General features: G+C 35.9%; 1 protein-coding gene across 2 annotated transcripts in view; it reads left to right on the forward strand.

The window, feature by feature from the left end:
- LOC127873252 (multiple coagulation factor deficiency protein 2 homolog) overlaps positions 1–21,573 on the forward strand; it is a 33,790-nt gene that overhangs the window by 1,233 nt on the left and 10,984 nt on the right. The window contains exons 2-4 of one of the 2 annotated variants that reach the window (XM_052417030.1): positions 5,895–6,108; positions 14,561–14,718; positions 18,924–19,059. In XM_052417030.1, coding sequence (XP_052272990.1) covers positions 5,895–6,108; positions 14,561–14,718; positions 18,924–19,059 — 508 coding nt within the window. The remainder of the gene's footprint in view (positions 1–5,894; positions 6,109–14,560; positions 14,719–18,923; positions 19,060–21,573) is intronic. The other variant, XM_052417031.1, reaches the window with a different exon arrangement.

Raw genomic sequence — 21,573 nt, forward strand, 5'->3', positions numbered from 1 at the left:
CACGACAAACATAATAAAGCAATATATGCATATGAATCTGATTATACACAGATCCACTAACATATAAATGAAACCATGTTTGTCTTATCCCATTTTCTAACAATAATCTTGCCAGATGTTTAAAATAACATTGCAAGTAAATTGATCGCTAACAATATGCAAACACTCGTTTCTGTGACATACATCCACCAAGTAGATTACAAATAAATAAATAATGTTGCTATCTAAAACATTTGTATGCATCCTTGATTATCACAGACATTTTATTAATTCCTTCTCAATTTATAAGCTCCATCGTTAATTCGATCGTTTACGACGTTATTTGCCATTTTTGCCGAGTCGCAATTTAATTCTTTATAGTCCAGGTGCGCATAGCAACGTCAAATCGTATACGCGATTCGCATTTTGTTAAAATAGTATACGTCTTTAGTAATTATTTCAATAATTACTTCAAATTATCTTAAAGACGAAAGCGATAAAGAATAAATTTGTTTGTGTTTTTAAATGTAATTATGCATAAAAAATATATGTTTTGATAAAACTGAATAATGCATGCAATGCACAATTGCCACGAGAATAACATCGAGTTTCTCATGTATAACATAGCCTCTGGCATTATCAATTGATACTGACACGGGGTTATTCATGCATGACTAATACACAGTTTTGGAGCAGTCTACCTATAAATCAAGCACTGTAATAGATTAAATCTGCTCAAATAATATAGTCGATTAGACGTTCACGTCTCTCGAGTAAATCAAGCACAGTCGGAGCGTCACAGACAATCAAGGACGCTGATTTTGCGGACCAAGTTAGATGGTACGGCAATAAAGATGTTATCAATAAGGGCGCGTGGCGAAATTTGCCTTTGAAAAGAAGGGCGCGTGGCGAAATTTGCCTTTGAAAAGGGCAGCGTGGCGATCCGGGAGGGCGGCGTGGCTTTTCGCCACGCTAAAATGGCCTGGGAAAAACACTACGCAAAATCCTTTCTAGCCTGTAATTACTCTGACCCGAATTCTGCTTGGTTGTCCTTTAAGAATGAACTTATGCGTCTAAGCTCCATCCATATCCCATCAAAACAAACTAAGGTACGTCGTGACCTGCCCTGGATAAATCCTTCCATCATATGCCAAATAAGAAAACGTAATCGACTGTACTCCAAACTTAAGAAGTCAACAACCAACTCACCTTACCTAATACAAAAATTTAAAAAGCTTAGAGGCCAAATCCAAAAGCAAATTAGAAACTCCTACTGGTTGTATTTAGACAAGGTAATTTTCTCAAATGACTCGCAACCAGGGGTAAATAAGAAATTTTATTCTTTTGTCATGTCAAATAAAACAGAAAATTGTGGAGTAGCCCCCCTCAAGAGTGATGGTCAAACTTTTACGGATGCAAAGACTAAGGCAAACATATTAAACAAACAGTTTGAGTCAGTCTTCTCTCGTTCACAGCCTCTAAGTCTCTCTCAGTCCTGTAAACAAATACTCACCCCACAAAATCATCCAAAGATGCAAAATATCACTATCACCGAGGATGGAGTACGAAAACTCCTTAAATGTTTTAACCCCAGTAAAGCCTCAGGATCGACCAGATATCCCCAAGGTTATTAAAGGAACTTTACCATGAAATAGCCCCTGTCCTGACCCATATCTTCAGAATTTCTCTGAAATCAGGTATTGTCCCCAATAACTGGAAGCATGCAGTCATTGCTCCCGTGTACAAGAAGGGCCCTAAATGTAAACCCTGTAACTACAGACCTATTTCCCTAACCTGTATTGCCTCTAAGCTTATGGAGCACATACTAGTCTCAAATATCATGTCTTTTTATGATGAACATCATATCTTAAGTCCATTCCAACACGGTTTCAGGTCAAAACACAGCTGTGAAACCCAGCTCATTAGTTTTCCCAGGAAGTCTATGACAATCTAGAACAAGGTCAACAAAATGATATCATAGTTATGGACTTCAGCAAAGCTTTTGATAAAGTCGATCATCACAAACTTCTCCTAAAATTACATAGACTAGGCATAAACACCGAGACCATTAGTTGGATCAGGTCATTCCTTTACGGGCGAACCCAGCAGTTGCCGTCAAGGGCCATAACTCTGACAACCTCCCTGTCTTATCTGGCGTCCCCCAAGACTCCGTCCTCGGACCTTGCCTATTCCTCTTATACATAAACAACCTCCCTGACACTGTTAAGAGCAAGGTAAGACTCTTCGCAGATGATACCATAGTTTATCTAACAGTTAAATCGACCCAAGATGCACAAACCCTCCAAAATGATCTCTTTAATCTTGAAAACTGGGAATCCGATTGGTCCATGGAATTTAACCCCGACAAATGTGAAATTCTTAGAATCAGCCGCAAGAAACATCCTGTCCTTTTTCCATACAAACTTCATGGCATAGAACTTAAGACAACAGAGGCTGCAAAATATTTAGGTGTCCCCATAAGTAACGACCTGTCATGGACCAATCACATAAACAATTTAACATCTAAGGCCAGCAATTCACTCAGATTCATCAAAAGAAATATCAAAACTTCAAATAACAAGGTTAAAGAGACTGCCTACAAAACTTATGTAAGGCCACAGTTAGAATACTGCTTCACTGTTTTGCATCCTTGGCAAAAATATCTAATCTACAAAATCGAACAAGTCCAAAGATCAGCTGCCAGGTATGTTTGTAATGACTACAACTATACCAGTAGTGTCTCCCAAATGCTAAATAATCTCCAATGGCAAACTTTAGAACAGCGTCGAAACATCAGTAATGTCATCCTATTATACAAAATCCAAAATAATCTTGTGTGGGTTGACCATCACCACCTGACACCCACCAGAAACCTAATCTACCTGGTACCATAATCAAGGACACAGTATCACTCCAATTCATTTTTCCCACGTAGTATTTGTCTGTGGAATGGCCTGCCTGTGTCCTTACAAGCTAGTCCCACTTTAGGTATCTTTACTGGGCAGCTGCATCCTTTCCACCAGTTCTAAGTCTACTCTGATTTTAACCTTTTATCTTAGTCTTGTAGCTTCTTTTATCTTTTTATCTGCACCTAGTTAATTGCACTTAACATACTATTAACAGCTATTTTCTGACAACGCGCATGCTTCTGATGATCGTTCATACGATTGTATAGCAGTATCATGTAGATGTACCGTGTAGCCCGGTAGATATTGTTTTTGTATTCCTTATTCTCATAGTGCTTTTTAATTACTTTTGTTTCATATGCCGCTTATTTTTTTATAAATTGTAAAAATATTTTAAGAACAACATGACCAAGAGTTTTGTTTTTCCATTAAGTTACTTTTTTAAGAACAAACACATGCGCATACAATGTAGTAACAAATCTTAGCTACCAATCAGAAGGGCCCATACTATGAGACAATTGTGCATGAAACAGATTACAATAGGGAGCTACTTCTATTCAGTATTTTGTCAAAACATTGCAGATTTAAATGCAGTTTTTATTGTTTTGTCCAAGAATACACATTTTACTATAGATTAACATAAAACACATGCATGTTTTTGTATTTTGTCTCTTCCAAAATTCGTATGTATTTATAAAGAGGGCCAATACCATGAATAGACATACTATGTCAATACTAATTTTATTTTATTACAAATGCCTATTACTATCATAGGCTGACAATTATTTCAAATTGTTTGTTTATTTCATCTCTTATGCAGTGATTTTTTTTGCCCAAAATTACTGCCGATATTCGGCTGCTTCCCAATTGCAAAAAATGACGTTTTTTCCCAAAAATCTGACCAAAATTTCCCCAAAAATTACCAAATTTTCCCAATTAGGCCAATAAGATTACAATGTCATTTAGCGTTAATTTTGTAGAACGAGTGCCGATCGAGCTTGTCGAGTCTTCGCCGAATTACAGCTGACTTACGAATGTTCGCGAATGTAGCCGAATACGATTTTACGTTGCTATCCACACATCTCTCTCTATATTGCGGAGGATACCGTCGATAGTCGATGTATCCCGATGTTAACGTCTGTTTTTACACACATCCAAGATGGCGGCAAGCAGACGAGAAGTTTGCGATGAGCAGCGAAAATGATAAATAACACTAAAATTAACAGCGGACATCACATGGTTATTAGGAGATAATTTAATGTGTGTGTCAATTAACGCAAAATACTACGTTTGAGATGATTAACAACAAATATTTATTAGAAATCTTCACAGTGAATGTGCGTCACGGAAATCTGTGTTGGGAAATTTGAGTTAGTTTACTCACAAATTAAAAGCATTTAAGATGGGTATCGTTTGAAAATGGAAAGAGACAAACACGATTTGATACATATGTTAGTTGATCTGTGTATAATCAGATTCATATGCATATTCTGCTTTATTATGTTTGTCACGCTGTATAGTTTGGTGCAATGGCATTGAACTGAGGATGTCAATTGTGCAAGGTATTAAAAGGTAAACAAATGAAATGAATTATTTTAGCTCCATTTAATACAACATTAACACAGAAAGAACACTTAAGCATGTTTGTTAATATTTGTTAATGTTTTCACCATATCATATTTTACTTTAAAAAACATCCTGAATTAAATTCATACTCTTAAAGAGATTATGATTAAATCACAATGGTACATATATATTGAAGAATCTATAGATTATTGCAAGTTTAATATCCATGTGGAAGGATATTAACTAAACGTTGTAAGAAGACATGAAAGCAACACTTTATAATATAAAAATGCTGTCAAACATGAACTTAGCAATTTTAATTCTGTTCTTATAATCATATTTATAATGTTTCCCAATTTCATGGTTTATCGCGCTATTTTTCCCAATTTCATGGTTTATCGCGCTATTTTTCCCAATTTCATGGTTTATCGCGCTATTTTTCCCAATTTCATGGTTTATCGCGCTAATTTTTCCAATCCAAATGCCACAGGCTGTAACAAAAAAAATAAAAAAAATCACTGTTATGTTACCCAAAGAGTTAAAAGTTCAATTGTACTATTGTTTTTTATTCCAGACATGCTTATTTGATTTTCTTATGATACATCCAACTGGTATTATTATGAAAACTGATCTCAAACCTACAATGTAAGAGATCTTGCTTTTTATTTAAAAAAAGTTATACCTCAATAATGTGTACTAGATATAAAAATAAATTTAAATAAAAGCAAAAACAATACTTAGGGATTCCTGGAAATGCAGAAACAACATAACATGATTTTTCATAGGCACACTATATTAATTAATTAGATTAAGGCATTTAAGATATTGATACAAAGTACATTCTTAAGATATCTTTATTGTTATATTAACTGACTTGAAACATGGAATATAGCTTGAACTTATTTGATTTTATCACACTTGATTTACAAGAAGTTGAAATGAAAGTGTCTTCATGCGCTAATAAAAAAGTTTTACATCAGGGGAAATGGAAGTGTCTTCATGTACTTATAAAAAAGTTTTACATCGGGTTAATTAAAAAATAAGTGGGCTGTACTCTGTGAAAAGGGGTTTAATGCATTTGCGTTAAGCATCGTTCCAAATAAGCCTGTGTAGTCTGCACAGGCTAATCAGGGACGACACTTTTCGCTTTTGTGGTAATTTTCATTTACAAAAAGTCTTTTCTTAGCAAAAATGCAGTTTAGGCGGAAAGTGTCGTCCCTGATTGGAATGACACTTTACGCACATGCATTAAAGCCATTTTTCACAGAGCACGGCCCAAATATAGTAAGTTGAGTTAAAATTTGCAATAAAATATCTTATTTGCTTGACTGTACTCAGTTTAGAAGCTAGGAAGGTGATAGACTTAAGATAAGTAGACCACACATTTTAAGGATTTTACAGAACATTGTGAAGGTGCATCACATTTCTTCGTTTTGTTTACAGACAGAATGAATTCCATAATCACAACAACTGTCTGTATCCTGGTGTCAGTATGTGTGAGTCATGTAACCTCACAGGGTGCCCATCCTCCAGGCGTTCCTCCCCCAAACATGAACCAACAACACCATCAACACCAAGGGCAAGCGCAGGAAATCCATGGAACTCAAGGCAGAAATGTTCATCCAGAAGGTTTTGGAGTCAATCCCCATGATGCTGAGTAAGTGTCTTCATTATTTGAACCTTGGTCTGGTAAAATAGGGCTTAATGCACATGCTTAAAGTGTCATCACAGATTTGCTTGTGCATTCCTCACAGGCTAATCAGGGAAAACACTTTCCATCTAAACTGGATTTTTGGAAAGAAGAGTGTAACTTTTACAACAAAAAAAACATAAGAGCATTAAGTATTGACCCTAATTAGCGTGTGCGTATTGCACAGGCTTATCTGAGATGACTTTTTATGCACTTGCATTCAGCCCGGTTTTCCCGAACCCGACTTTTATATATTGGTTCTCAAATGTATTTAAACAATTTAGACTGCAAAGAAGTCCCAAAAATGACCGAAGCATAGTAAAATATCATTCTCATCTATAAAATTGCACATATTTATAATAAATTATATTAAAATTAAAAAAAGTTTGCAATTATGTTATTTTGTTTACGCATTTTTAGCTAATCTATTTGTTGAAAAAAAAAATTAGCTATTGTCATCACCTTGGTGTCAGCGTCAGCGTCCGGTTAAGTTTTGCGTTTAGGTACACTTTTCTCATAAAGTATCAATTGCTTTTGCATTCAAACTTGGTACACTTACTTACGCCTGATTGGTCATTGTCGGCTCTGGTACTACTTACATTTACCCCGGGTACTTTTCAGTATACTTACATGTACCCCGGGTACGGTAAATATACTTAATCGTACCTGGGAAAATTAACGCTAAATCGGTTGTTGTCGGCTATTTTTGGGAAATAATTATATTTACATATATGTCAATTTTCTGTAAAATGGCATCTATATTATCGAAACTCATACTCAAAAAGCATGTTGATGCAGATTTTTTAAAAAGAGAAGTTTTATTTAAGATAATCGGTAGCGTGTTTTACGACATTGGATTTGGGGCGGAAATACTTGGGTACAGTCTAATATCGACCGGGTACGATTCATTATATTTACCGTACCCGGGGTACATGTTAGTATACTTAAGAGTACCCGGGGTACATGTAAATAGTACCCGAGCCGACAATGACCAATCGAGCCTTACTTACTATCATGAGGGGACTGGGAAGGCAATGTTAGATAATTCTGGCTTGCATTTTGACAGAATTATGTGCCCTTTTTATGTCCCCCACTATAGTAGTGGGGGACAAATTGTTTTTGCCCTGTCTGTTGGTCTGTTGGTTGGTCTGTTGGTTGGTTGGTTTGCGCCAACTTTAACATTTTGCAATAACTTTTGCTATATTGAATATAGCAACATGATATTTGGCATGCATGTGTATCTCATGGAGCTGCACATTTTGAGTGGTGAAAGGTGAAGGTCATCCTTCAAGGTCAGAGGTCAAATATATGTGGCAAAAATCGCTTTTTTTATGAATACTTTTGAAATATTGAAGATAGCATCTTGATATTTGGCATGCATGTGTATCGCATGGAGCTGCACAATTTGAGTGGTAAAAGGTCAAGGTCATCCTTCAAGGTCAGAGGTAAAATATATGTGGCCCAACTCGCTTATATTATGAATACTTTTGCAATATTGAAGATAGCAACTTGATATTTGGCATGCATGTGTATCTCATGGAGCTGCACATTTTAGTGGTGAAAGGTCAAGGTCAAGGTCATCCTTCAAGGTCAAATATATGGGTCAAAATTGCTCATGTAATGTCATTTCTGCAATATTGAAGCTAACAATTTTATATTTGAAATGCATGTGTATCTCATGGAGCTGCACATTTTGAGTGGTGAAGGGTCAAGGTCAAGGTCATCCTTCAAGGTCAAACGTCATATAGGGGGACATTGTGTTTCACAAACACATCTTGTTATACTTAGAAAATTGAAAATTTTGGTTAAGTTTTGTGTTTAGGTCCATTTCATTCCTTAAGTATCAAAGCTATTGCTTTCATACTTGCAACACTTACTAACTATCATCAGGTGACTGTGCATGCAAAGTTATGTAACTCTGACTGGCATTTTGACGGAATTATGTGCCCTTTTTATACTTAGAAAATTGAATTTTGGTTAAGTTTTGTGTTTAGGTCCACTTTTTTCCTAAAGTATCAAAGCCATTGCTTTCATACTTGCAACACTTGCTGACTATTATAAGGGGACTGTGCAGGCAAAGTTATGTAACTCTGACTGGCATTTTGACGGAATTATGTGCCCTTTTTATACTTAAAAAATTGAAAATTTGGTTAAGTTTTGTGTTTAGGTCCACTTTTTTCCTAAAGTATCAAAGCCATTGCTTTCATGCTTGCAACACTTACTTACTATCGTAAGGGGACTGTGCAGGCAAAGTGATGTAACTGGCATTTTGACGGAATTATGGGCCCTTTAAACTTGAAAATTTGGTTAAGTTTTGTGTCCACCCTACCCCTTACGTATCATAGATATTGCTTTCATACTTGGAACACTCACAAACTATCATAAGTGGACAGTAAAGGACAAGTTGCATAACTCTGGTCAAATTATTAAATTTTGCTAAAATTACCATAACTTCTTTATTTATGATTAGATACAATTGATACTTTGACAAAACAACTCTTACCTGACATACCACAATTGACTCTGTCCTAACCATCCCCCACGCCCCCCTCCCCCCTCAATCCCCCCCTTATTTACCAGGTTTTCCGAAGGAAAAAACTGGTTATTAGATTGGCGAATGCGGGCGGGCGGGCTGGCGGGCGGGCGGAACAAGCTTGTCCGGGCCATAACTTTGTCGTTCATTGTGAGATTTTAAAATCATTTGGCAACTTTGTTAACCATCATTAGACGGTGTGTCGCGCGAAACAATTACGTCAATATCTCCAAGGTCAAGGTCACACTTTGAGTTCAAAGGTAAAAAATAGCCATAAATGAGCTTGTCTGGGCTATAACTATGTCATTCATTATGAGATTTTAAAATCATTTGGCACATTTGTTCACCATCATGGGACGGTGTGTCGCACGAAAGAATCACGTCAATATCTCCAATGTCAAGGTTGCCACGACTAAAAATATATTTATTTTAAAACAAACTTACAAAGGGGGTTAATTTTGTTTGTTCATTTCAAAAGTTCAGTTTGAGTTGTCTCCCTTTATCAGATTTTTTTTCACAATAAAAACCTGGTTTTGTGACAATTTTGTCCCTTGTTGTTTTTTTTAAATTAAAGATCATCTAATAAATGACCACTACACCCTCACACTATACCCCCCCCCACCCCCACCCCAAAAAAAAAAATTTTATGCCCCCGGTAGGGTGGCATATAGCAGTTGAACTGTATGTCAGTCAGTCTGTCTGTCAGTCCGAAAAACACTTTAACATTGACAATAACTTTTTCACTTTTAAAGATAGCAACTTGACATTTGGCATGCATGTGTATCTTATGGAGCTGCACATTTTGAGTGGGGAAAGGTCAAGGTCATCCTTCTAGGTCAAATTTCAAATTTATGGTGTCTGTCCGTCAGAAAACATTAACATTGGCCATAACTTTTTCAATATTGAAGATAGCAACTTGATATTTGGCATGCATGTGTATCTCATGGAGCTGAACATTTTGAGTGGTGAAAGGTGAAGGTGAAGGTCATCCTTCAAGGTCAAATGTCAAATATATGGCGTCTGTCCGTCCGTAAACTTTAACATTGGCCATAACTTTTTTAATATTGAAGATAGCAACTTGATATTTGGCATGCATGTGTATCTCATGAAGCTGCACATTTTGAGTGGTGGAAGTTCAAGGTCAAGGTCATCCTCCAAGGTAAAAAAAATAAATTCAAAGCGGCGTTCTCATGAAACTGCACATTTTGAGTGGTGGAAGTTCAAGGTCATCCTTCAAGGTCAAGGTCATCCTTCAAGGTCAAAGGTCAATAAACAAATAGAAAATTTCAAAGCGGCATTATCATGAAGCTGCACATTTTGAGTGGTGGAAGTTCAAGGTCAAGGTCATTCTTCAAGGTCAAGGTCATCCTTAGAGGTCAAAGGTAAAAAAAGATCAAAGCGGGGTTATCATGAAGCTGCACATTTTGAGTGGTGTTTGTTCAAGGTCAAGGTCATCCTTCAAGGTCAAGATCATCCTTCAAGGTCAAAGGTCAAACAAAATATAAAAAAATCAAAGCAGCATTATCATGAAGCTGTACATTTTGAGTGGTGGAAGTTCAAGGTCAAGGTCATCCTTCAAGATAAAACAAAAAAATATTCAAAGCGGCGTTCTCATGAAGCTGCACATTTTGAGTGGTGGAAGTTCAAGGTCAAGGTCATTCTTCAAGGTCAAGGTCATCCTTCAAGGTCAAAGGTCAAAAAAATAATAATTTCAAAGCGGCGTTATCATGAAGCTGCACATTTTTAGTGGTGGAAGTTCAAGGTTTTTCTTCAAGGTCAAGGTCATCCTTCAAGGTCAAAGGTCAAATAAATATTTCAAAGCGGCCTTCTCATAAAGCTGCACATTTTGAGTGGTGGAAGTTCAAGATCAAGGTCATCCTTCAAGGTCAAAGGTAAAAAAAAATAATTAATAATTTCAAAGCGGGGCAATAGGGGGCATTGTGTTTCTGACAAACATATCTCTTGTTTTTCTCAAACATGGTTAAAAACACAAATATTTATTTTTATGATTTTATTTTTGAAATACCGTCACACCATCCCACCCAAGAATCCCCCCCCCCCCAAAAAAAAATTATTTTGTTTTGCATTTTTTTGGCATTTTTGGAAGATAATGTAATAAATGACCACACACCCACACTATACACCCCTCTCCACTCCACCCTTCCATCCTTTGTGATTGAAATTGAGACAGGTCCCAACACCTTTAAAAAGAAAAATAGATGAGCGGTCTGCACCCGCAAGGCGGTGCTCTTGTTTATTTAGCTCTGTCGCATTGGGAGCCTATGGCTTGTTGAGATTTTTTAGACAGTCTTTTGGGTAGAATCAGTTCTTGTGTCTTTGGTTTGAATCTGGGTGTATACTCTCCTAGAGTGAGGGTTGACCCAGACCTTCCAGATATCTCGGCAGACACTATCTATTACACCAACCCCAAACCTTCCAGATATCTCGGCAGACACTATCTATTACCCCATCTCATAAGTTATACATGTATGCTTCAGAGACCCAAAGTATTGTTCATTGGCGGATAAATTATTTCTTAACTGTAATATGATATTGTTCATTCCCTGGTTTTGATGTAGTGGTGTCCTAATGATTTTTCTATTACAAAATTTAATTTTAATTTTTTTATTTTATACCCCAAAGAAGTATTTAACGGTCAACATATCAGTTTTGAAAATCTTTTTATACCCCCTCCATGACAGTGGCTCTGTTCATGGGTGTCACTGTGTGTGACAATAAATGTTGCCTCTAGAGTGTTAGAGCCTCTGTACTGACCAGAGGTGCAGCATGCAGGCTGTGTTTGTTGGAGGGGGGGGGGGGGGAGCAGTCTGGGGGCTAATTATTGGACTATTTTACTTAAAGGGGCCTTTTCACGTTTTGGTTAGTTGACAAAATTGAAAAAAGTTGTTTCATATTCGCAAGTTTTCGTTGTAGTTATGATATTCGCAAATTGTCGTTGTAGTTATGATATTTGTGAGGAAAACGTAATAGTAAACATTTACCATGCTCTAAAATAGCCTTTATATGCATCTTTTGACGATTTAAAAACCTGAAAATTATAAAGCGTTGCAACGCGAAACGATTGAATAATTTGGAGAGTTCTGTTGTTGTCGTTATATTTTATGAAACTACGAGGATCGCTTTTAGGCCAAAAAAAATAATAGTCTTGGTTCAGGGAACCCGACCGACCCATTTTTTTGCCCCCGACCCTAACGATTTTTTTGGTCCATGGAAAAAAATCTGATGGCGAAAATGCTAAAATCTCGTAAAATTTCATTGAAAACAGCCACCATTTAAACCCGGATAGGTTTTCTATATTTTTCTCTTTGTTTCAATGAAAGTGTTCGCAATTTGAACAGCGAACAAAAACCGGTCTGCACGTGTATACGAGACATCGCTTGACCTTATTGTTATTGAAGTGCGCATGCTAGCTGGCCAATCAACATTGAGCTCGCTTACACATGAAATGATGTTGTTAAATGAAATGTAAAAATGGGGCTATGGAGTAATATTCGGTCATTCATGCGCAGACACTGTGCACTTTGAATACACAGTTAATATTGTCGTCTGCAAACAAAATAGCAGCCGGTCGTAAATGTCGTATTATTAAAGATTAAAAATGAAAAGAAGCGTGACACTATTTTAATTATTTCCAAGCTGTCTATTGATCTGAATTTAAAAGTGATAATTAAATAATTAGTTCTATGTCGATGATGTTACAACATTCTGCCAATTTCCGATCGAAATGAAAAGATGATAGTTAATTAATTTGTTTGTTTTACTCGCACACTATGCTAACTGACAGCAGCGTATTTTAATCAAATAAAAATGTGAAAAACATGCGCGGTTTAATTTTAATTAAAATTTCGAATTTTTAACACATAGGAAGAGTCATTCATCTACTCTACTATAAAAATGGAAGTAGCCACTTTGTCTCTAAAGTCGCTAACATGGCGTCTTTAACCTTAAAGCGTCGTTGGACGAAACAGAGTCATAACAAAAAAAAATAATTAAAACACAAACACTAGAACATTCAAAGAGTCATGGAAACTTGACAACAATTGGCTTCGCTTTGATAATGAATCAAAATCAATGTACTGTGACGCCCTTAGCCTGTACAAACCAATAGCAACATTCAAATTTATGTACACTGCTCACTTCCTGTGCGATGCGCTCAAACCCATTGCCATTTTATCAAAAAATGTACCAGAAGAAAGACTTGTGCTATTCTGAGGTTACCCTCCTTTTGACAGCCACTATTCAGACTCTTTAGCACCTGTCGGAGACTAGGTCAGGTCTCATGATGAAACAAATTCTGAAGGTCACACCCCAAACACCAGAGACTGATAAAGATGGCTTGTTCACTTTTGAATATGAAGGTCACACTATCACAGACAGACAAAGAAAAAATGGTTGGCTAAAAGAAATTTTGGGCCAGCGCTAGCCCTGAAGAAGTGCATAAAGAGCTAGGAATATTGAATAATATACAACGACTAAATACAACATGTGCTGCTGCAATATTAATCATTTGGTCAGTGTTTAAACAATCATGGGTGCATAAACTGACCCTTTTTCACCCTGAAATCAGTCGACTGGTAAAAAAAAAAAAAAAAAAAAAAAAACCTACCTACCCTCCTACATTTTTCTGGCCATGTTCCCTGAACCAAGACTATTTTTTTGTTTGGCCTTATGAAGTATAAAATACATAATTGATTGTGTAAGGAAGGATGGCAGAGAGGTCTAATGCGCAGACTTTTTACTTCAGGACTCCATGGGGTCAGTGGTTCGAGTCCTGCTGAGGGTTACCTTTTGTTCTTTTTTAAAATGTTATTCTTGATTTTTTACTCGAGCTTTTTAGATCCAATGTTTACATTTATCAATATCAAGCATTTAATGACAAACTTCAAAACATGCCAAAATCTGTGAAAAAGGCCCCTTTAAGATCTTTAACCCATACTGCAACCTACTACAAAATGTAGCCAGTGCAGGCATTTCCCCAAGAATTGTTCAAGGCACATTGGCAAAGCAGCGCAGATCTATTAAATCACTGTTTCATGTAATTTATCAGGTTATTCATGCAGATTTATATATATGTATATATATATGGATAAAAATTGTTATTTAATTACTGGCAACTATTTATTGTTGCATCAAATATAGTATCAGTGTTTACTGTTCAGGGGATATAAACAAATTCTACCAGCAAATAAACAGTTCATATATTTCATGAAAATCCTGTGTCTTGATTGAAAGTGTGTGAAAATTACCCTTCATTTACAAGGTTAGGTCATCCTTCTGGAAAGTGTGGAATTTAATATCTGATTGAATAAAAAATGTGTAGCGCAGAGAACCTTGAGAACTTTACTTTTGATTAGAAAAAGTGTTAAGCATTTAATTTTTTTTATTTCAAACCATTTATCTAATTTAAAACATATTGTTACTGCTGTATCTACAGCGCTACACTTATTGAGAAAGGTCAGTATTGATCTGTGACTAGTACAGTTATTGTATACACCTCTTTGTGGAAAACATATATCGTGTTCTATGTGCATTTATGTACAACTCTTTATATTGTTATTGTTTGTCGCACTACACATCAAGTATATATATAAGAGTTATTTCCCTTGTTCTATATAGCTTACTTTTGTGTGACTTTTATCTAGCTAAGTTTAATTCTGTGTTTATTATGCTATAGAGGTTTGCAGTGAAATTAAATCCAACAAACCAGAATGAAATATTATTACTTGTGATAAAAAAATATATATCAAAGGCTGGCCTTTACAAACACGACTGTATGAACATGCCTGCCACAGGCTGTTCGGCTACAAGACACATACATTTTATTTGATTGCTAACATACTCATAATGTTTACTTTATCATATCAGGCATATAAAGGAGCATTTGAAAGACGTAGTAGAAAAACCCAAAGAAGAAATGACAGAGGAAGAGCTGGAATTCCACTATTTCAAACTGCATGATTACGATGGAAATAACAAGCTGGATGGGGTTGAAATCACCAAAGCTATCACGCATTTTCACGACGGTTAGTGGCGCTTGTTTTTTTCCACTTTCTTTGCTGTTGGTAACTGTTGTTTATTTTTTTAATTTGAAAAGGTCTTTTATATCTGTTTCTTTAGCCAATCTCTATATATAATATATAATCTAGAAATTTGTTAAAACTAATTTAAAAACTGTTCAAGCTAGTTCTTTGTTTAGATATTTTATACTATTATAAATTTGTAAAAAAAATGTGTGATTTGTTTACTATTGTTGTTGAAAAGTTTGTGATTGTATACAGTGATCATTAAAATTATCATCTTACATAATGACAGCTTATTTGATAATGATGATGATGATGATGATGATGATGATGATGATGATGATGATGATGATGATGATGATGATGATGATGATTCAAGTAAATTGTTTTTCATTTGTGTTATATAAAAAATTGAGGGAATCTTGACTATAAAAAAATCTCCACCAAGTTTTAAATAAGACCCATTAGTAGTCAGGCAATGCTTTTATATCATGATTGGCCATGAAATTGTTCGGCAGGGACCATTCTTGTTTAGCGTGTAACACGCCACATGGAGGACAACTAATCGCAAGCCCAATATGGCTCTCCATCGGCCATTGTGTGACCACATTGACAACAAATCTCCATTTCCTAATTGTCGTACCAGAATTCCTTTCAATTAACATGACGGTCAGAATGTCTGATTGCACCAGATCAAATATTGGGGTCTCTGGAGGGCCGATCTTTCTCGCCTTGTTAGGCTCGTCTTTGTGCCATGCCTGCGGGGTGTCCCTTGAAATAACGGGAGCCAGCCTATTGTCTCCTGCAAATAAGGGGCCAGCCAATAGATGTTCAGTAGCTGCTTTTTACAAGGACATTTGTCCTAAGCATCCATGTATAAATCTATTGTTATAGAACACCAAAAATTTGATATTGTTGTTTTATCTCTTTATGACCCAACAGAGTAGGAGGATTAAGATTGCAATTGTGTGTCTGTCCGTCCGGCGGTCTATACATTCAGAAACTTGTGTTTTAAACTTCTTCTTAAGTATTGGGTGGATCTGGCTCAAACATTTCCAGTTGATAACCTTAATTTGTAGAGGATTGTTAGGACAGGATTGAGGCATCAACAATTTTTGCCAGAATTATGGCCCTTTTGTAAGTTAGTCCAACATACAATGTAACATATATTTGGGTCTGGCTCAAACTTTCACTGTTAAATGATTTTAATGTATAAATGATTGCAAATAAGTTTATTTTTGCTGGAATGATTTTTGGCCGAATAATCCCCTTATTTTTGTGCGCTTTATAAATTTTAGTCCCAAAAAATTAATGTTGTATTTTGATCTCCTCTTCAAATAGTTAACGATTTGTGTTAAAACTAAACTTTCACAGTATTATGACCTTTCTGTAGATGATTGTTTAGTAAAGAATGTGGGCTGTGACAAGTTTAGGCAGAATTATGACCTTTTGTCTGTTTTTCCTCTATGGGTTCAACTCCATTTTAAGTACTGGATAGATCTTTCTAAAGCTTTCACAGAATAGATCTTTCTGAAACTTTCACAGTTAAATGATTTTTTGGTGTAGATGATAATTAAAAAAAGAATTTTTGTTTGGCTTCAAACATAATTATTTGGCAGAATAATGGCCCGTTGTCTCTTTTCCATGAAAGAATATATTGTTCAAAAATTGTGTTGTTCTTACTACTTGAAAGATTTTTACTGCTGAATGTGTAGATCAGCATTCAGGCAGGACTTCTTACAGCAACAAGTGTTTGCCCTTTGTCTTTTCGTTCTCCATAGAATATATAATTGATTTGTCTTTGTCAAAACATAAGATTGGGAAGGGGGGGGGGTCAGTCACCATCAGTGTCTTTGAATCTTTTCTAGTTATTTATAATTGTGCCCTATTTTATATAAAACTGCATGACAGTTGCATTGATAATATTTTTAACCATTCAATTATTTACTGTTTATCTTTTAACAATAAATATATCCTGAAATTTCTGAGCATGCAATTGTTCAAGAACTCCAATAATTATATATTTAACTAATTTGAAGAATTTTATTTTGCACTTTGGACATCTCTAACTAGCTTAAATAATCTTCATTATAAAGCATGTTCAATCTGAAGCCATGTATGTATAATACGACAATTACTATCTTTCATTCATGGGTTGTTTGTAACAGTTCATGCTATCATGATTACCCTCCCATCATTGACTTGACAACATGCAATTATGCCAAGTAGGAGGTCCATAGAATTTAGGGGGAGGTGCTATCATCATCACTTTTGCCAATCAGGAGTGCACATTTTTTGGCGAACACTCGGATATTGCACTGATCGATATTCCTGAGAGGCTCATCTTATGACCGACATGAGAGAGTTTTTGCATGAAAGATAGTTTTGGGTTTGCAGACCTTTTTGTAGTTGGCACACAGTAATATTCAACTATGGAAAATTATGTAATGAAAATTGTCAATTTTTTATTTATTATGAGTTGGAATTCATTCTTTTTTTTCATTTTCACATATAACAATATTGGAAAATATTTATGGTATCACAAAAGCTCGAAAGAAATGTTTTGATTTCATATTTTTAGCTCATCAATTTATTTGAAAAAAAATTATGAGCTATTGCCATCACCTTGGCGTCTGCGATGGCGTCCGGTTAAGTTTTGCGTTTAGGTCCACTTTTCTCATAAAGTCTCAATGCTATTGCATTTAAACTTGATACACTTACTTACTATCATGAGGGGACTGGGCAGGCAAAGTTAGATAACTCTGGCATGAATTTTGACGGAATTATGTGCCTTTTTTATACTTTGAAAAATTGAAAATTTTGGTTAAGTTTTGTGTTTAGGTCCATTTTATTCCTTAAGTATCAAAGCTATTGCTTTCATTCTTGCAACACTTACTAACTATCATAAGGGGACTGTGCAGGCAAAGTTATGTAACTCTGACTGGCATTTTGACAGAATTATGTGCCCTTTTTATACTTAGAAAATTGAAAATTTGGTTAAGTTTTGTGTTTTGGTCCACTTTACCCCTTAAGTATCATAGATTTTGCTTTCATACTTGGAACACTCGCACAATAACATACGGGGACAGTAAAGGACAAGTTGCATAACTCTGGTTGTCATTTTGACGGAATTATGGTCCTTTTTTGACTAAGTAACTTTGCATATATGGTTAAATTTTGTGTTTAGATGCACTTTACTTCTAAAGTATCAAGGCTATTGCTTTCAAACTTCAAATACTTTCATGCTATCATGAGGGTACCGTAACTGGCAAGTTGAATTTTACCTTGACCTTTGAATGACATTGACTCTCAAGGTCAAATTATTAAATTTTGCTAAAATTGCCATAACTTCTTTATTTATGATTAGATTTGATCGATACTTTGACAAAACAACTCTTACCTGACAAACCACAATAGACTCCACCCAAACCATCCCCCCCCCCCCCCGAATTCCCCCCACCCAAATTCTTAAAGATCATCTAATAAATGACCACCACACCCTAACACTATACCCCCCCCCCCCCTGTCCTCCCTCCAAAAAAAAAAGATTTTATTTTTAAACATGGTTAAAAAACACAAATATTTTTTTTTTTTTAATATGGTTAAAAAACACAAATATTTTTTGTATAACTATATTTTTGAAATACCGTCCAACCATCCCACCCAAAAATTTTTTTTTTTGCATTTTGTTTGCATTTTTGGAAGATAATGTAATAAGTAATAAATGACCACACCCCCACACTATACATCCCCTCCACCCCACCCCTCCCTCTTTTGTGATTGTAATTGAAATAGGTCCCTTCAACTTTAAAACAAAAAATAGATGAGCGGTCTGCACCCGCAAGACGGTGCTCTTGTTATTATCTAGGATTTTTTAGCTTGTTTTTTTTATAAATATTTTTGTTTGACATATTAAAAGAATATTATTGATAGCTATCTGTAATAGCTACAAAATAATTGTGTTGGTGTATGCATGCATTTGGGGTTTGTTAAAGTGAGATGGGAGCTATTTATGGTTTGCGCTCTGGGAAAACAGTGCTTAACGCATGTGTTTAAAGTGTTGCCCCAGATAAGCCTGTGCAGTGTGCACAGGCTAATTGGAAAAACATTTTGCACTTTTATGGGTTTTAGAGTGTCCGAAAACATAGAGTAATTACGGTACATGGTAAAGTACAGTATGTATACTGTTGTTGTTGTTATGTTTCTAGAGGAGGGTGAAGGGGAAAAGGACCCTAACACTGCAACCGATGCAACCGCTAAGGCAAATGTGAAGGTTTTTACTGATGAGGAAATTACAAATATTGTTGACATGGTTCTTAAAGAAGATGATTTGAACAATGACGGGTCAGTATGGCCTTTGTATGCAGTTGCAGCATCCCTCTTGTGTATGTGTGCTGTGTGTTCTTTATGCCTTGCAGTTTCCACAAAAATCAGACACTGTGCAACCTTCAGGTCCTGACAAATTGGCCTGGTATTTTTACAAAAAACCTTTCAGGGAAGTTTTGAAAGGTTGCATGCAAATTGGATCTTAAGACTGATTAAATGTTGAATGTATCGTAACGAGAGACCCTATGATATCTGTTTTCAATGCTTAAACAATGGGAAAATATTATTTTTGTTTGCAATATTTACTACATGTTTTTTATTAGAAGAAATGCATATGATTAAAAAATGACAATTAAATTAATTTTACGGGGAAAAAATTAACACAAGAGCTTTTTGACTTTTGCTCTTAGCACATACTTCCTTCATAATAATTACATTCTGCTCAAGTATCTGCAAGAAAAGCAAAATACTTTGAAATGGCGAATTATGTTGTTAGGCCACTAACAAGTACCATATTATCCATTTTGATGGCTGCCATTATATTATGTGTCTTTGTGGAGACTGCAGCTCTCAGCCTACAGTGTCATTTTCCTTGATAAGGTCATCATTACACATATGTTTTGAGTCACTCAAATCAATAAATGGCCTTTTAAATAAACAAAAACAAACTGAACAGCTTTCTGTATTAATATTTTCATTTGAACATATTTATGGCATATAAGGTTATTTTTGTTGAAGACTCATGCATATTTTCTAATGATTTTCTTATTTGTCTATGTGGTGAGGGCATTGCTCTTAAAAACAGTTGTAGTTTTCTTGTAGATAATGGATTCTCCTTTCAGTGCCAGATCCTTATGTTTCAGTACCAGTTATACAATTGCAGGTTATTTAAAGTTGTGTTCTCAAAACTTAGATTAAAGTTTACTTACACCAACTTTTGATCAATTTTTTATGCCCCCAGTAGGGTGGCATATAGCAGTTGAATTGTCCGTCAGTCAGTGTGTCTGTCCGTCCGTCAAAAAAAAACTTTAACGTTGGCCATAACTTTTGCATTATTGAAGATAGAAACTTGATATTTGGCATGCATGTGCATCTCACGGAGCTGCACATTTTGAGTGGTGAAAGGTGAAGGTCAAGGTCATCCTTCAAGGTCAAATGTCTAATATATGGCGTCTGTCCGTCCGTCCAAAAACTTTTACATTTGCCATGGCTTTTTCACTATTGAAGATAGCAACTTGATATTTGGCATTCATGTGTATCTCATGGAGCTGAACATTTTGAGTGGTGAAAGGTGAAGGTCAAGGTCATCTTCAAGGTCAAATGTAAAAAATATGGCCTCTGTCTGTCCGAAAACTTTAACATTGGCCATTACTTTTTCAATATTGAAGATAGCAACTTGATATTTGGCATGCATGTGCATCTCACGGAGCTGCACATTTTGAATGGTCAAAGGTGAAGGTCAAGGTCATCCTTTAAGGTCAAATGTCTAATATATGGCGTCTGTCCGTCCGTCCAAAAACTTTAACATAGGCCATAACATTTTCACTATTGAAGATAGCAATTTGATATTTGGCATGCATGTGTATCTCATAGAGCTGAACATTTTGAGTGGTGAAAGGTGAAGGTCAAGGTCATCCTTCAAGGTCAAATGTCAAATATATTGCGTCTGTCCGTCCTAAAACTTTAACATTGGCCATAACTTTTTCAATATTAAAGATAACAACTTGATATTTGGCATGCATGTGTATCTCATGAAGCTGCACATTTTGAGTGGTGGAAGTTCAAGGTCAAGGTAACCCTTCAAGGTCATGGTCATCCTTCAAGGTCAAAGGTAAAAAAAATAAACCAATTTCAAAGCGGTGTTCACATGAAGCTGCACATGGTGAGTGGTGGAAGTTGAAGCTCAAGGTCATCCTTCAAGGTCAAGGTCATCCTTCAAGGTCAAAGGTCAACAACAACAAAAATCTTTTTCAAAGTGGCGTTCTCATGAAGCTTCACATTGTGAGTGGCGCAAGTTCAAGGTCAAGGTCATCCTTCAAGGTCAATGTCATCCTTCAAGGTCAAAGGTCAAAAAAATATTGTTTTAAATTCAAAGCGGCGTTCTCATGAAGGTGCACATTGTGAGTGGTGGAAGTTCAAGGTCAAGGTCATCCTTCAAGGTCAAGGTCATCCTTCAAGGTCAAGGTCAACACAAAAATTATTTTTCTTCAAAGCGGCGTTCTCATGAAGCTGCACATTGTGAGTGGTGGAAGTTCAAGGTCAAGGTCATCCTTCAAGGTCACGGTCATCCTTCAAGGTCAAAGGTAAAAAAATAAATAATTTAAAGCGGCGTTTTCATGAAGCAGGGTTCGACATTAACTTTTTTTACAGCAAGACCGTCGGACCAGCTCCTCTTAAAATGTACTAGCCCGAACCTGATGTCTACTAGACCATAAATGACATACATGTAGCAAATGAACACAATTGTGTCATGTAACTGTTTAATCAGGATTTATCAGTAAATAATCAGTGAAGACCAGATTTTTTTTATGC

The sequence above is a fragment of the Dreissena polymorpha genome, chromosome 3, assembly GCF_020536995.1.
Source record: "Dreissena polymorpha isolate Duluth1 chromosome 3, UMN_Dpol_1.0, whole genome shotgun sequence".
In the NCBI taxonomy this organism is placed as follows: Eukaryota; Metazoa; Mollusca; class Bivalvia; order Myida; family Dreissenidae; genus Dreissena; species Dreissena polymorpha.